The sequence below is a fragment of the Oryctolagus cuniculus genome, chromosome 9 (assembly GCF_964237555.1).
Source record: "Oryctolagus cuniculus chromosome 9, mOryCun1.1, whole genome shotgun sequence".
In the NCBI taxonomy this organism is placed as follows: Eukaryota; Metazoa; Chordata; class Mammalia; order Lagomorpha; family Leporidae; genus Oryctolagus; species Oryctolagus cuniculus.
In genome coordinates this window covers 94,027,426-94,042,500 of record NC_091440.1, presented here as the reverse complement: position 1 = coordinate 94,042,500, position 15,075 = coordinate 94,027,426, and the positions used below count along the sequence as shown (strand labels likewise).

The 15,075-nt window shown below is 39.8% G+C and overlaps 1 protein-coding gene and 1 long non-coding RNA gene across 12 annotated transcripts in view; one reads left to right on the top strand and one right to left on the bottom strand.

Moving 5' to 3' along the window:
* SGCG (sarcoglycan gamma) overlaps positions 1-15,075 on the bottom strand; it is a 127,922-nt gene that overhangs the window by 59,801 nt on the left and 53,046 nt on the right. For 7 of the 10 annotated variants that reach the window (XM_070048305.1, XM_051849884.2, XM_017343243.3 and 4 more), the window contains one exon: positions 11,750-11,947. In XM_070048305.1, the coding sequence (XP_069904406.1) occupies positions 11,750-11,944 (195 nt within the window). In that variant the 5' untranslated portion in view covers positions 11,945-11,947. 10 annotated transcript variants of the gene reach the window in all.
* LOC138843842 (uncharacterized) overlaps positions 1-15,075 on the top strand; it is a 90,505-nt gene that overhangs the window by 49,218 nt on the left and 26,212 nt on the right. The gene's annotated exons all lie outside the window — the stretch shown is intronic.

Genomic DNA, 15,075 nt, shown 5'->3' with positions numbered 1-15,075 from the left:
TTTGACTGCCTGTGCCTCCAGGGTCTTTTCCAGGAATCTTTGCCGGTGCCAATATCTTGTAGGGTTTCTCCAATGTTCTCTAATAACTTGATGGTGTCGGGTTGTAGATTTAGGTCTTTAATCCATGTTGAGTGGATTTTTGTGTAAGGTATAAGGTAGGGGTCTTGCTTCATGATTCTGCACGTGGAAATCCAGTTTTCCCAGCACCATTTATTGAATAGACTGTCCTTGCTCCAGGAATTGGTTTTAGATCCTTGATCAAATATAACTTGGCTGTTGTGGGGAGCAACTCGGACTAGACTGTTACTCGAATTAAGACTTATTCTATGCATCTGCTCTCCCACAATATGGCGCTGGGAGAGGAGGAAACAGTTTCTACACAGATGCCTCCAGTTCAACCAATAAACAGCAGGACCTGCTCCTGATTGGAGGAGAGCAGCGTACTCGGCGTGTGGGTAGCAGAGTTGGGATTGGTGGAAGAGGACTATAAAGGAGGAGAGAGACAGCATGCACCAGGAACATCTATCTGAAGGAACACCTGTGCAGCCCCCGAGAGAGCCGGCTGGTGGTGTGCCGCTACCCCGCGGAAGTGGGGAAATTGGCAGGGGGAACCACCCTTCCACGGAGGTGGAAGGCATGGTAGCCAACCCGGGAAGAACCAGCAGCAAACCCGGGAAGGGCCGAGCAGACAAAAGAACAGCGCAGGGTCCTGTGTCGTTCCTCCGCGAAGAGGGGGAGCGACAGGCTGTAGATGTTTGGGTTGATTTCTGGTGTTTCTATTCTGTTCCATTGGTCTATCCATCTGTTTCTGTACCAGTACCATGTTGCTTTGATTACAACTGCCCTGTAGTATGTCCTGAAATCTGGTATTGTGATGCCTCCGGCTTTGTTTTTGTTGTACAAGATTGCTTTAGCTATTCGAGGTCTCTTTTGCCTCCATATGAATTTCAGCATCACTTTTTCTAGATCTGAGAAGAAGATCTTTGGTATCTTGATTGGCATTGCATTGAATCTATAATTTGCTTTTGGGAGAATGGACATTTTGATGATGTTGATTCTTCCAATCCATGAGCATGGAAGATTTTTCCATTTTTTGGTATCCTCTTCTATTTCTTTCTTTAAGGTTTTGCAATTCTCATTGTAGAGCTCTTTAACGTCCTTGGTTAAGTTTATTCCAAAGTATTTGATTGTTTTTGTAGCTATTGTGAATGGGATTGATCTTAGCAGTTCTTTCTCAGCCATGGCATTGCCTGTGTATACAAAGGCTATTGATTTTTGTGCATTGATTTTATATCCTGCTACTTTGCCAAACTCTTCTATGAGTTCCAATAGTCTCTTAGTAGAGTTCTTTGGATCCCCTAAATAAAGAATCATATCATCTGCAAAGAGGGATAGTTTAACTTCTTCCTTCCCAATTTGTATCCCTTTAATTTCTTTTTCTTGCCTGATGGCTCTGGCTAAAACTTCCAGAACTATGTTAAATAGCAGTGGTGAGAGTGGGCATCCCTGTCTGGTACCAGATCTCAGTGGAAATGCTTCCAACTTTTCCCCATTCAAGAGGATGCTGACATGGGTTTCTCATGAATTGCTTTGATTATATTGAGGAATGTTCCTTCTATACCCATTTTCTTAGAGTTTTCATCATGAAAGGATTTTGAATTTTATCGAATGCTTTCTCTACATATATTGAGATAATCATATGTTTTTCTGTGTATCACATTGATTGATTTGCGAATGTTGAACCATCCCTGCATTCCAGGGATAAATCCCACTTGGTCTGGGTGGACGATTTTTCTGATGTGTTGTTGTATTCTATTGGCGAGAATTTTATTGAGGATTTTTGCGTCTATGTTCATCAGGGATATTGGTCTGTAATTTTCTTTCAATGCTGCATCTTTCTCTGGCTTAGGGATTAAGGTGATGCTGGCTTCATAGAAAGAATTTGGGAGGACTCCCTCTTTTTCGATTGTTCTGAATAGTTTGAGAAGAATTGGAATTTGTTCTTCTTTAAATGTCTGGTAGAATTCAGCAGTGAATCCATCTGGTCCTGGGCTTTTCTTTGTTGGGAGGGCCTTTATTACTGTTTCAATTTCTGTTTCAGTTATGGGTCTATTTAGGTTTTCTATGTCTTCATGGTTCAATTTAGGTAGATTGCATGTGTCCAGGAATCTATCCATTTCTGATAGGTTTCCCTGTTTGCTGGCATACAAGTCCTTGTAGTAATTTCTGATGATTCTTTTTATTTCTGTGGTATCTGTTATTACATTTCCTTTTTCATCTCTGATTTCATTGTTTTGTGTCATTTTTTAGTTAGTTGGGCCAATGGTGTGTCAATTTTGTTTATTTTTTCTAAAAACCAGCTCTTCACTTGGCAGATTTTTTGCAATGTTTATTTTGGATTCAATACTGTTGATTTCTTCTCTGATTTTAATTATTTCTCTTCTCCTACTAGATTTGGGTCTGGTTTGCTGCAGGTGTTCTAGATCCTTGAGGTGAATTGAAAGCTCATCTATTTGGTGCCTTTCCAATTTCTTGATGTAGGGACCTATTGATATAAACTTTCCTTTCAACACTGCTTTTGCTGTATCCCATAAGTTTTGATGTGTTGTTATCCTCATTTACTTCCAGAAAGTTTTTGATTTCTCTTTTGATTTCTTCTATGACCCATTGTTCATTCAGGAGCATGTTGTTCAGTCTCCGTGTGTTTGCATAGGCTCTAGGGATTCCTGAGTTGCTAATTTCCAGCTTCATTCCGCTGTGGTCTGAGAAGCTGCATGGTATGATTCTAATTCTTTTAAATTTGCTGAGACTTGCTTTATGGCCTAGTATGTGATCAATCCTAGAGAAGGTTCCATGTACTGCTGAGAAGAATGTAAAATCTTTAAATGTAGGATTGAAAGTTCTGTAGATATCTGTTAGATCCATTTGGGCAATAGTGTTGATTAAATCTGCTGTTTCCTTGTTGATCTTCTGTCCGGATGATCTGTCTATTTCTGAGAGTGGAGTATTGAAGTCCCCCAGTACTATTGTATTGGAATCTAAGTCTCCCTTTAAGTCCGTTAGCATACCTTTTAAATAAACTGGTGCCCTGTAATTAGGTGCATATACATTTATAATAGTTACATCTTCCTGTTGAATTGAACCCTTAATCATTATATAGTGTCCCTTTTTGTCTCTATTAACAGTTTTTGTATTAAAGTTTATTTTGTCTGATATTAATATGGCTACACCTGCTTTTTTTTTCATTTCTGTTGGCATGGAATATCTTTTTCCAACCTTTCATTTCAGTCTGCATGCATCTTTGTTGGAAAGATGTGTTTCTTGTAGGCAGCAAGTAGATGGGTTTTGTTCCTTAACCCAATCAGCCAATCTGTGTCTTTTACCTGGACAATTCAGGCCATTAACATTCAATGTGACTACTGATAAGTATTGACTTTGCCCTGACATTTTCCCAAAGATATTTTCTAGTATATGCTTTGAGCTTCCTATGATCTTTTACTGGTAGGTTTTCTTCCTTTACCTTCTTTCATATTGATGGCTGTGTTTCTGTGTTTCTGTGTGTAGCACATCTTTAAGCATTTTTTGCAGGGCTAGATGAGTGGCGACAAATTCTTTCAATTTCTGTTTGCTATGAAAGGTCTTTATTTCACCTTCATTCACAAATGAGAGCTTGGCAGGATATAATATTCTGGGCTGGCTGTTTTCCTCTCTTAGTACCTGGGCTATATCTCGCCATTCCCTCCTAGCTTATAGGGTTTTTGATGAGAAGTCAGCTGTGAGTCTAATAGGAGATCCTCTGAGAATAATCTGATGTTTCTCTCTTGCATATTTTAGGATCTTTTCTTGTGTTTCGCTGTGGAGAGTTTAATTACAACGTGTCATGGTGAGGATCTCTTTTGGTCATGTTTATTAGGGGTTCTATGAGCTTCCTGTACTAGGATGTCTCTGTCCTTCTCCAAACCTGGGAAATTTTCTGCTAGTGTCTCACTAAAAAGGCCTTCTAATCCTTTCTCCCTCTCCATGCCTTCAGGAACTCCTAGAACCTGAATGTTGGGTTTTTTAATAGTATCCTGTAGATTCCCAACAATATTTTTTACATTTCTAATTTCCTCTTCTTTTCTTTGGTCTGACTGTATCCTTTCCTGTTCTCTGTCTTCTAAGTCCGATATTCTCTCTTCTGCTTCACCCATTCTGTTTTTGAGGCTCTCTAATGTGTTTGTCATTTGATCTATTGAATTCTTCATTTCATTATGATTTCTTGTCACTATCACAGTTTCATGTTCTACTAGTTGTTTCATTTCATTTTGATTCCTCCTTAATATTTCATTTTCACGTGAGATTTTCTATCCTGTCCATTAAGGATTTCTGTAGTTTGAGAATTTGTTTTTGAGAACTTCTTAATGTTCTTATCAATTTTTTGAGATCCGCTTCTTGCATTTCTACTATCTCATCATCTTCATAATCTTGAATTGGGGTGTCTTTTTCATTTGGGGGCATCATAGTATCTTCCTTGTTCTTGTTACCTTGGTTTTTGCGTTTGTTGTTTGGCATATTGGAGATATTCTTTGGTTTCTTCGCTGTGGTGCTTTTTCTTGTTATACTATGACTTTAGATTAAGTGGACTGTCTGCTTTTGATAGATCCTTAGAGGCTGTGATGGGCGTGGCCAGAGAGCTCTGTTTGGTTCTTCAGGGTTAAGGGTGTGCCAAAGGTGACTCACCCAGATTGTTCTCTCGCTTGCTCTCTCTCTTTTCTTTGACTCAGTTGGGAAGTAATTCTGCACAGCTGAGTGGAATTGAGGGTAGCTGATGTATGAAATCTGGCCCCTGTGGGTATTCGTCTGCTCTACCCCTGTGACCACACAAAGAGTTTATGCAGTCCTCAGTGTGGTCTCAAATTTGTCCTCAGTCTCTCACCAGGTTGCCCCAGGTTACCGAGTTTGTGTACTCGGTGAGTTCTCCCCCCCACCTCAGATTTTCACAGTCTCAGTTCGTTAGCTCCACACTTTCATTAGGTCCTAACCTCCTGTTATTTCTCCCCACCAGAGTCAGGTTTTTCTGCTTGGCTGATGGCGGACGCCACTTTACATATGTCCAAGATGGTGACTGCTCTTTTTCTTGCTCAGCTTTGTAAGGTCAGTGGAGAGAGAGGCTAGTGTCCGTGCTGGTTCCCCTTATTTATTCATTTTTTTCTCTCCTCCAGTCATCTTGGTGAACTTTCCCCATTGGGGCTTCAAGCCTCATTCCCTCTAGGCTCTTTCTGCCTTTCCCTGCCAATGTCTCGGGTATACGAGGTTTTTGTCTCACCTCCCCTTCCAGCGCTGGCGTGTAGACTCTGCGGCTGGGCTTCCACGTGGTGAGTGACCTTGCTCTCCCCATAGGTCCTCCGTGTCACATCCACTAGATCCAGAAGAGTTTCCTCTGCAATTTTTTCCTGAGCCTTTTCCTGAGACTACAGTAACTCCACTTTTATTAAACTATCTTTTCCTGGACTATCAGTGCACGCCCTCACTATTCTACCTTCTTGGCTCTGCTCCCTCATTGATTTGATTTAATGTCCACTTTCCTGACTAATTAATTTAAATATTATAATGGCTAACAAAGAATATTCTAGAACATTTATGCCCAGCAATAGTTGATATCATTTCCTAAATATTACTTTATATTCAACAGATGTCTTTTATAAAAAGAATGTAAGTTTCTCTTAAATGAAGCTTTTTTAAAAAGATTTTATTTATTTATTTGACAGGTAGGGTTACAGACAGTGAGAGAGAGAGAGACAGAGAGAAAGGTCTTCCTTCTGTTGGTTCACCCCATAAATGGCCGCTACGGCGGACGTTGTGCTGATCCGAAGCCAGGAGCCAGGTGCTTCCTCCTGGTCTCCCATGCGGGTGCAGGGGCCCAAGCACTTGGGCCATCCTCCACTGCACTTCCGGGCCACAGCAGAGAGCTGGACTGGAAGAAGAGAAACCAGGACTAGAACCTGGTGCCCATATGGGATGCTGGTGCCACAGGCAGAGGATTAACCAAGTGAGCCACAGCGCAGGGCCCCTCTTATATGAAGCTTTAATTCTAAGTATGGGACTGGACTTGATAGATGATGCATGTGGTATCGGTTCTTTATAACCCCAGGTAGGCAGATCAAATCAGGCTCAGCTTCATTTGAACTCAGAGTGGTTCTCCAATGTGGTACTCATGTGTCCAACGTTTTCATCTTGTTGCAACCACATCATTCTTTGGTGTCCTGGTGTTTTTATTTTGTAATGTTTTACTTGCTTTCTCTCCTTATTTTATCTTGGCACTGTGGATTATATTTTCAGTATTAGCTTTATTGCGTTGTATAGTGAAATATTAAAGCTTAATGAGGTGAAGAAAGTGGTTTGAAATGTTAGTACATATAAAGTAATCGAGGCAGGCTTCTTGTAGTGCTTAAGACGCCACTTGGGACCTTTGTGTTCCATGTTGGAGTGGCTGGGTTGGAGTCCTGGCTTTGCTCCCAATTCCAACTTCCTACTAATGGGCACCCTGGGAGACAGCAAGTGGTGGCTCAACGAGTTAAGTACCTGCTACCCACAGGGGAGACCAGGATTGTGTCCTGAGCTCCTGGCTTCTATCTGTCCTGGGCCTGGTTATTGTGGGCATTTGTGAATTGAAGAAGTAGATGGGAGACTCTGTATGTCTCTGTCTGTCTTTCAAAAATAAATAAAAATAAACAAAACTAGTAATAAATATGATCTTGTTATACTTGTGGGGATCTAAGAAGAGAAAGCCATGTTAAATTTTGCTAATTTGCAAAATGAAAGTTTCTCCTATATCCTAACATCTGCCTGGGTTAAAGATAGGCTATTACACTGATTTTACCAAGAGAATTATACTCTAGCTGGCATATGTTTCTTTTTTTTGTTTGTTTGTTCCTTTTTTTTTTTGACAGGCAGAGTTAGATAGAGAACAAGACAGAGAGAAAGGTCTTCCTTCTGTTGGTTCACCCCCAATATGGCTGCTATGTCCGGCGCGCTGCGCCCATCTGAAGCCAGAAGCCAGGTGCTTCCTCCTGGTCTCTCCATGCAGGTCACAACTACTTGGGCCATCCTCCACTGCCTTTCTGGGCCACAGCAGAGAGCTGGACTGGAAGAGGAGCAACCGGGACAGAATCTGGCACCCCAACTGGGACTAGAACCCGGGGTACCGGTGCCACAGGCGGAGGATTAGCCTAGTGAGCCGCAGCGCTGGCCTACTCTAGCTGGCATATGTTTCAAATTTAATAGTTCTCTGAAAATACTCAAAGCCCTATTTTATTTTATCATTCCAGAGTCAAAGTTTTCAGAAAGGTACTTCTGTAGTCATGTTACTTTCTTGGCATGTATGTAAGTATTCAAGAAAGGACACTGGTTTATATATAACTAAAAAATGACTTCCATTCTTTTGTATGAATACCCAGAAATGGGATTGCTGGATATTATGACATCAATTTTTAATTTCTGAAGGTAACTTCTTACTGTTTTCCATAGCAGCCATACCATTTTGCAAATAAATTTCCCATTCTATAGGTTGTCTTTTTACTTCATTATTTTCCTTACTGTGCAGAAGCTATGAAGTTTGGTGTAGTCCTATTTTTTTTTTTTTTTTGCTTCTATTGCTTGTGCTTTTGGTGTTGGACCCAAGAAATCATTGACAAGACCAATGTCATGAAGTTTTCTTCAAATGTTTCCTTCTAGGAGTTTCACAGGTCATGCCTTATGTTTAAGTCATTAACCCATTTTTAGTTGATTTTTGTGTAGAATGTAAGGGTTCACTTTTATTCTCTCCAGTTTTCCCAAAACCATTTGTTGAAGATACTGTCCTTTCTCCTTTGTATATTCTTGTCATCTTTGTCAAAAATCAGTTGACCACTTATGCATGGATTTATTTTGAAATCTCTTTTCAGTTCCATTGGTCTATATAAGGGCAATTCAAAAATTCAGAGAAAATGGAATCAAAACTATGAGTTCATTTTGGTGTAAATGAGAAATATGTATTAGGGAAAACCTATACATTGATTTAATCTTTTTTGCATAAAAATAACTCATACTTTTAATTCTACTTGTACATGAACTCTTCAAGTACTCTCATGTCTGTTTTTATGTATCATCCTGTTTTTCAATTACTGTAGCTTTATAATATATTTTGAAATCAGGAAGTGTGAGGCCTCCAACTTTGTTCTTTCTCAAGATTGACTTTACTGGATTTGTTTGTGGATTCATACGAATTTCTAGATTTTATTTTCTATATCTATAAAAATTGCCATTGAGATTTTCATAAAGACTGCATTGAATTTGCATATCACTTTGGATAGTGTGTATATTTTAAGGATATTAAGTCTTCCAATCTATGAACATAGGATGTCTTCCCATTTGTTTATATTTTCTTACCTTCTTTCATCAATGTTCTGTAGTTTTCAGTATTTAAGTCTTTCACCTATTTGAATTTTTCTAGTTATTTTGTTCTTTTTGGGACTATTGAAAATGGAATTGTTTTTCTAATTTCCTTTTCAGATAATTTATTTACACAAAAAAAATGGAAATCAATATCTGGATGAGATATCTGGATTCTTATGTCCTTCATAGTATTATCCACATTAACCAAGATTTAGAAAGCAGCTAAATGTCTATGGAACATGAATGGATAAAGAAAATAGGATATATATATGGAATATTATTTAATCCTAAAAAAGAAATTCTGCAGTGTGGATGAATCTTGAGGACACTGCACTAAATGAAACATGCCAATCTCAAAATGATAAACACTACATTATTCCACTTTCATGAAGTATCTAAAATAGTCAAATTCATAGACTCAACGAATGCTGCCAGGGGCTGGGAACACACACTATATAAGGGACGTGAAGCTTCAGTCAAGCCAAGTGAATAAAGTTTTCAAGATCTAGTGCACAAAACCATATCTGTTATTAATGATATTATATTATATACTTAAAAATTTTTATTAGGAGGGCAGATCTCATGTTAAGTGTTCTTATCACAATAATATTAAGTTAAATTAAAAATAAATGAAAATAAAAATCTCATTTATTGAGATTTTCAAGTCAGTAAAAAATTAAAGCACAAATTAATATATAATTCACAATTTTATGGGTATGGGATAATTACAAAAGCAAAGAACAAGGCTCACACCTATCTTAGGATTACATAATTTATGTCATTGTGCTCTGAGAATAATGACCTAAAGTCTATCCAACATCTTTCAGTTAAGGCTTGGAACTTTCCAGTGGTTAGAGCCTTTCAGTTTCTTGTCTTTTTATTCTATAAGTGTTGTTCTTATTCTGCAGTAGTTTTTCTTATTATTTTTATTATTGTTATTATTCATAGTTTTTCTTATTCTGTTAAAAGACAGCACTAAACAGCCCTGAGTGGTCACTCCCTAGTAGCAACATGTTCCTCTGGTTATAAAGAATGCCTTGCCCAGTGACGCATCTCACTGGAAAGTGTAGGCTGTGAACAGCTGCAGATGGAGCCAACCTCTGTGGTCAGCTGTTCTAAACTGGTGGCTTGCATTTAGCTGCTAGAAAATTTAATGTGATATAAATTCATAAAACACCTAAAAGTTGTTTTAAATATTTTTGTGTATTACAAGAATATAAATTAAAAATATTTCCACTTAATATTCACATATGATTTACAAAATTAACTCACATCTCTCCAGAATAATGCACACCTTCATTCATTTAAAATGCAGTCTGAGGGTGAGCCTTTGGCATAATGACTAAGATGCCACTTGGGACACCCATATCTTACACTGGAGTGAGAGGTTGGGCCCAGCTCCACTCCTGGTTTCAGCTTCCTGGTCATGTGTACCCTGGGAGGCAGTGGTGATGACTGAATTTCTTGGGCCTGTCACCCATTTGGGAAACTAGGATTGAATTCTTAGCTCCTGACTTCAGTCTGGCCCACCCCTGGCTGTTGCAGGAACTTGAGGTATCAACCAACTGATGGAAAACCTGATCTTTGTTCCTCTTTCTTTATAAATAAGAAAGAAGGGAGGGAGGGAGGAAGGAGGGAGGGAGAGAGCGAGGGAGGGAAGAAAGAGTGGCCTCACTTAGTCCTTGCTGCACTGTGGGATGGCTTCTTAGTCCAGGCCCTTCTGGAATCTTTAGTAGTATTTTCTTAAATAGTCTGCATGATGGAGGGGCAGGTCAAGGCAGAGCCTTCTACCCAATGGGTACCTGACAAATCCCACAATTTTCAATGTGGGAATCTCAACCTTGATTCAGTCTCTAAAAAGTAAGGTGAAAAGTTCTTCAGTGGAGATGTTTAAGTGTATATATTGTGCAAAAACATGCCTCCTGTATGTTGTGTTACTTTCCTGTCCAATGGAACTAAATACTATCATGATGGTATAGAATTACTGTTTTTATAAATTTTAACCAAGAAGTCACAACTTAAATTTGGCTAATTTAAATATATTTATGTATCTCTCTATATAATTTACATTAGCAATAATTTGCATTGTATTATATGTTTATATTACATATTTATATTAACATACCATATTTGTGATATAACAGACATTTCAAACTGTACTTTGATTAGGTTGGTACTTTATCTTTATTTTAAAAGGTTTATTTATTTGAAATAATTACAAGAGAGGGAGACAGACAGACAAAGATATTCCATCCCCAAAAAGGCTCCATAGCCAAGGCTAGGATAGGCTGAAGTCAGGAGTCTGGAACTCCTTCTGGTTCTGACATGTGGGTGGCAGGTATCCAAGCACTTTGGGGCATCTTCCACTACTATTCCAGGGGCATTAATAGGGAGCTGGAGTGGAAGTGGAGGAGCAAGGACTTGAACAGCACTCATATGGGATATTGGTGTTGCAGGTAGTAATTTAACCAGACACACACCTGGTATTTTACCTCTTTTCATATGTAAAATTATAAATATTTATTTATTATGTCACCAAAATAATGTGCCTGCTGGCTAGACCTGCAGCGAGATAGGCATATTTGTGCACTGAATGACTGGTGCTACTCGAGGGACAGGCTCTCAGGCTGGATGATGACAAGTGGTGTTGTTGGAAGAAGCCCTTGCTTCTTGCACGTGAGAACAGAATGGTCTGCCTGTGGTGTTCCCCGTAGTATTTTTACCTCACCATAGTTCTCTTGTAAAATTAAGATGTGCTATATTAAATGATCATTTTTCAAAAAGTACACAAAATATTATCAGAAACTATAAAATCATGCACTTATCTCTGAAATATGAGGATGTTTAAAATAGCGTATTGCTACCTTAGGACTGCTGGCATTTTATTTGACAAATCTATTGTTGAATGTTAACGTGGGCTCATGAATTATTGCATATCAGAGTGGATTTTTTAAAACACGAGAGAGTGGCAATTAAATGGCAAATATTTGTGAATGAGTGAGATTAGAAAAACTGATGTTTTATAAGATTTTACAAGTGATTAATGGAATCTTAAATCTAATTAACCACAGTCTTGAGAGAACAATTTTCCCACCCTGTGAAGATAATGAGTAATGACAAAAATTATAGTAAAAATAGGCGATTCCCATACACTGTAATTCATAGTGAGGTTAAAAAAAGGGAAAAAATAAGCGCCACATATACATCTTACTACTAAAAAGACTGTTCCAGACAGGAAAGACAAGACACTAAAGGAAACCTTTATCCATACCATGTAGATGAGTGCTATAGCGAACAACACCAGCACATATTTACCAGGAAAACACATCATACTTACTGGAGAAAACCACATCACTTTAAGAATCCAAATTGTAAGAGCAAGATTCACGACGAGGATGATAAGTAAAAGAAGAACAAGCAAGTAGAGACAGCGCTTTCGCCAGCCATAAATGCCAATTTTGTAGACACACTGATTCTCGGGCCTCTCTATGTGAGTGCCTTCTGTGGCCGTCAGGTACTGTTCACCAGCCATCTGCTGTAGGGGTGGGGGTGAGGGGTGGGGAAGAGAGAAAGAGAGGGAGAGAGAACAACTTGTTTATCATTACTGATTTCCTATGAGCCTAAGAAACATATTTCTTAGTTAAAAAAAATCCCCCAAAGTAATGCTTTTTAAAAAAGAAAGCTATTACTTTGAAATACCTCACTGTGTTTCAACCAGAGGAGAAAGTTAATTTGTCATGTAAAGTATTCTGCTTGAGATGTCCACATCCCACAGGAGACAGCCTGGGGATGAGTCCTGTTCTGGTCCTAATTCCTATTTCCTGCTAATGAGCTCCCTAAGGGCAGCAGGTGACGGCCCAAAGACCCATGGATCATAGTGGGGTGAAACAGGGGGGAAAATAAATGTTACATACATATTTTACTACTGAAATTGTGGGAGGCCTGGACTGAATTTCAGGCTCCTAGAGTCAGCCTTGCCCCATTCCAGCCATTTAGGGCACTTGGGGATGAGAGATTTTTGTCTGTCTGTTTCTGTGCCTTTGAAATAAATAAAAGCTGGGGCTGGCACTGTGGCATAGTAGGTTAAGCCTCCACCTGTGTTGCCGGCATCCCATATGGGCACAAGTTAGAGTCCTGGCTGCTCTACTTCCATTCCAGATCCTTCCTGATGGCCTGGGAAGGCAGTGGAAGATGGCCCAAGTGCCTGGGCCCCTGCAACCACCTGGAGACTCAGAGGAAGATCCTGGGTCCTGGTTTCAGATTGGCCCAGCTCTGGCCATTGTATCCATTTGAGGAGTGAGCCAGCAGATGGAAGACCTCTCTCTCTCTGTCCTTTTCTCTGTACCTCTGCCTCTCAAATAAATAAATAAATCTTTCTTTTTTATTTTTTTAAAAAATTTTTAAAAGATTTTTTTTGTTCATTTGAAAGACAGAGTTACAGAGAGAGAGAAGATCCAGAGAGAGAGAGAGAGAGAGAGAGAGAGAGGTCTTCCATTCGCTAGTTCACTCCCCAAGTGACCACAATGGCCGGAGCTGAGCTGATCTGAAGCCAGGAGCCAGGAGCTTCCTCTAGGTCACTCATGCGGGTGCAGGGGCCCATGGAGTTGGGCCATCCTCCACTGCTTTCCCAGGCCACAGCAGAGAGCTAGATCAGAAAAGGAGCAGCTGGGACTTGAACTGGCACTCATATGGGATGCTGGTGCTGCAGGCTGGGGCTTTAACCCACTATGCCACAGCACTGGCCCCATAAATAAATCTTAAACAATATAAAAAAAAGTCAAAGGATAAAATGTTAGGTAAAGCATATGCATTTGGAATCTGATCATAACAAATTTTACAAACACACACACACACACACAGCTTTCTGCAGGGTTAAACTTGGAATTGGAGCTTTAACTAAAATAATCAAATTATCACATCTTTAAAAATTCAGTGGGAGAAAAACTGGTATCTATATATTTTTTTAAAAATTCAATTACTCAAGCTAATGCTGTGATTAAATTATATCTTTCTTCAGTAACTGAATCATTCAGAATTAAAAAGTTTCTTTAGGGGCTGGTGTTGAGGCATAGTGGGTTAAGTCGCCTCCTGCAATGCTGGTATTCCATATGGGTGCTGGTTTGAGTCCGGGCTTTTCCACTTCTGATCCAGCTCTCTGCTAATGTGCTTTGGAAAGCAGCAGAAGACAGTCCAAGTTCTTGGGCCCCTGTACTCACATGGGAGACAAGGATGGAGTTCCAGGCTTCAGTCTGGCCCACTCCTGGGCATTGGAGCCATTTGGAAAGTGAACCAGCAGATGGAAGATGTCTCCATCTGTCTTTCCCTGTCTCTGTAACTCTGCATAACAAATACTTCACTAACATCTGACTATAGTGAAATTCTCAATATCAGTCTGCTTTAAGAAAGATCAGAATATGTGTGTATACAAAATTCATTGTTTTATGTAAACTAGAGTAAGAATTGTATTTAAAAAATTTAGTACTTTGAAATCTGAAAGTCATAGAGATAGACAAGGGACTACATGGTCAGGGAGATCTCCCATTTGCTGTTTCACTCCCCAGATGCCCACAACAGTTTGGGGTGGGCCAGGCTGAGCCAAGAGCCTTCAACCTGGGGACCCAGGTACTTGGGTCAGCGTCTGCTGTCTCTCCTGGTGTGTAGAAGCAGAAACCTGGGCTCAGGAGTGGACCTGGGACTTGAACCAGGCACTTTGATATGAGTTCGTGGGCATCCCAAGCGGCATCTTTGCCACCTCACCAAATGCCAGCCCTAGAGTATTTCAGCACAAATTTCAACTCTATAAAAATTATTCATCTTTCTCTGTACCCAAAGAAAAAAGAAAATGCTTTTTATCGTCAAGTGGAGATCAGAGATTATGAAGACTTTTCTCATTGTAAAGGTAGTAAAATGATAAATTAGAATACACGATGTCCTTCTCTGGGATTTTTTTTTTAATGCAATGGTTTTAGACTTATTTTTTAAGGCTGTTTTGGAGGTGTTCTTACTGAAAACAAATCACTGTCTAAAATATTTAAATCCAGTTTAGCAGTAGGCATCTCCCATATTCTAACTGGTTATATGAAATGGTGCTACCACACAGTATTTTCAAATATTCAGGACTGACAGTTGACATCATTCAACACCTAAATGTTTTATGACTTCATAAGGGCATGACCTATGTACTCATTTCTTTGAATCCTGTTGTTCTGCTGCACGTTAGAAAGTCACTGAACTGTACCCCATGTCTCAGGCCTGAGTCCCACAAGTCCTGCTTGCTTCCAGCCTCATTTGAGCAAGTCTTGTCAACTCTGCTGTCACATGCATCTCCAGCGTGTCTGCTGCTCTACATGTCCTTTGTTACTACACTGGTTCAATCCACCATGAACAACCTCCACACTGCTGCACATCTGCTCTTTGTCTTCTCAGGAAACCCTTCTCTATACAGCAGCTCAATGTGTGAAGTGTAGCAGGTTCCTGGCACTGTTTATAAACCTCTCAACGGCACAGAGAAGGTCCAAACTCCTCTACTGCGTGCAAGAGCCTACACTGGCTAGCCCTTGTTTACGTCCCTGACATCATCTACTACTGTCCTTCGCTGACAATCGCTCTGTGACGAATGGGGCTGACTGTCGCTGCAGAGCCCTTGGCCTGGACTTGCTGTGC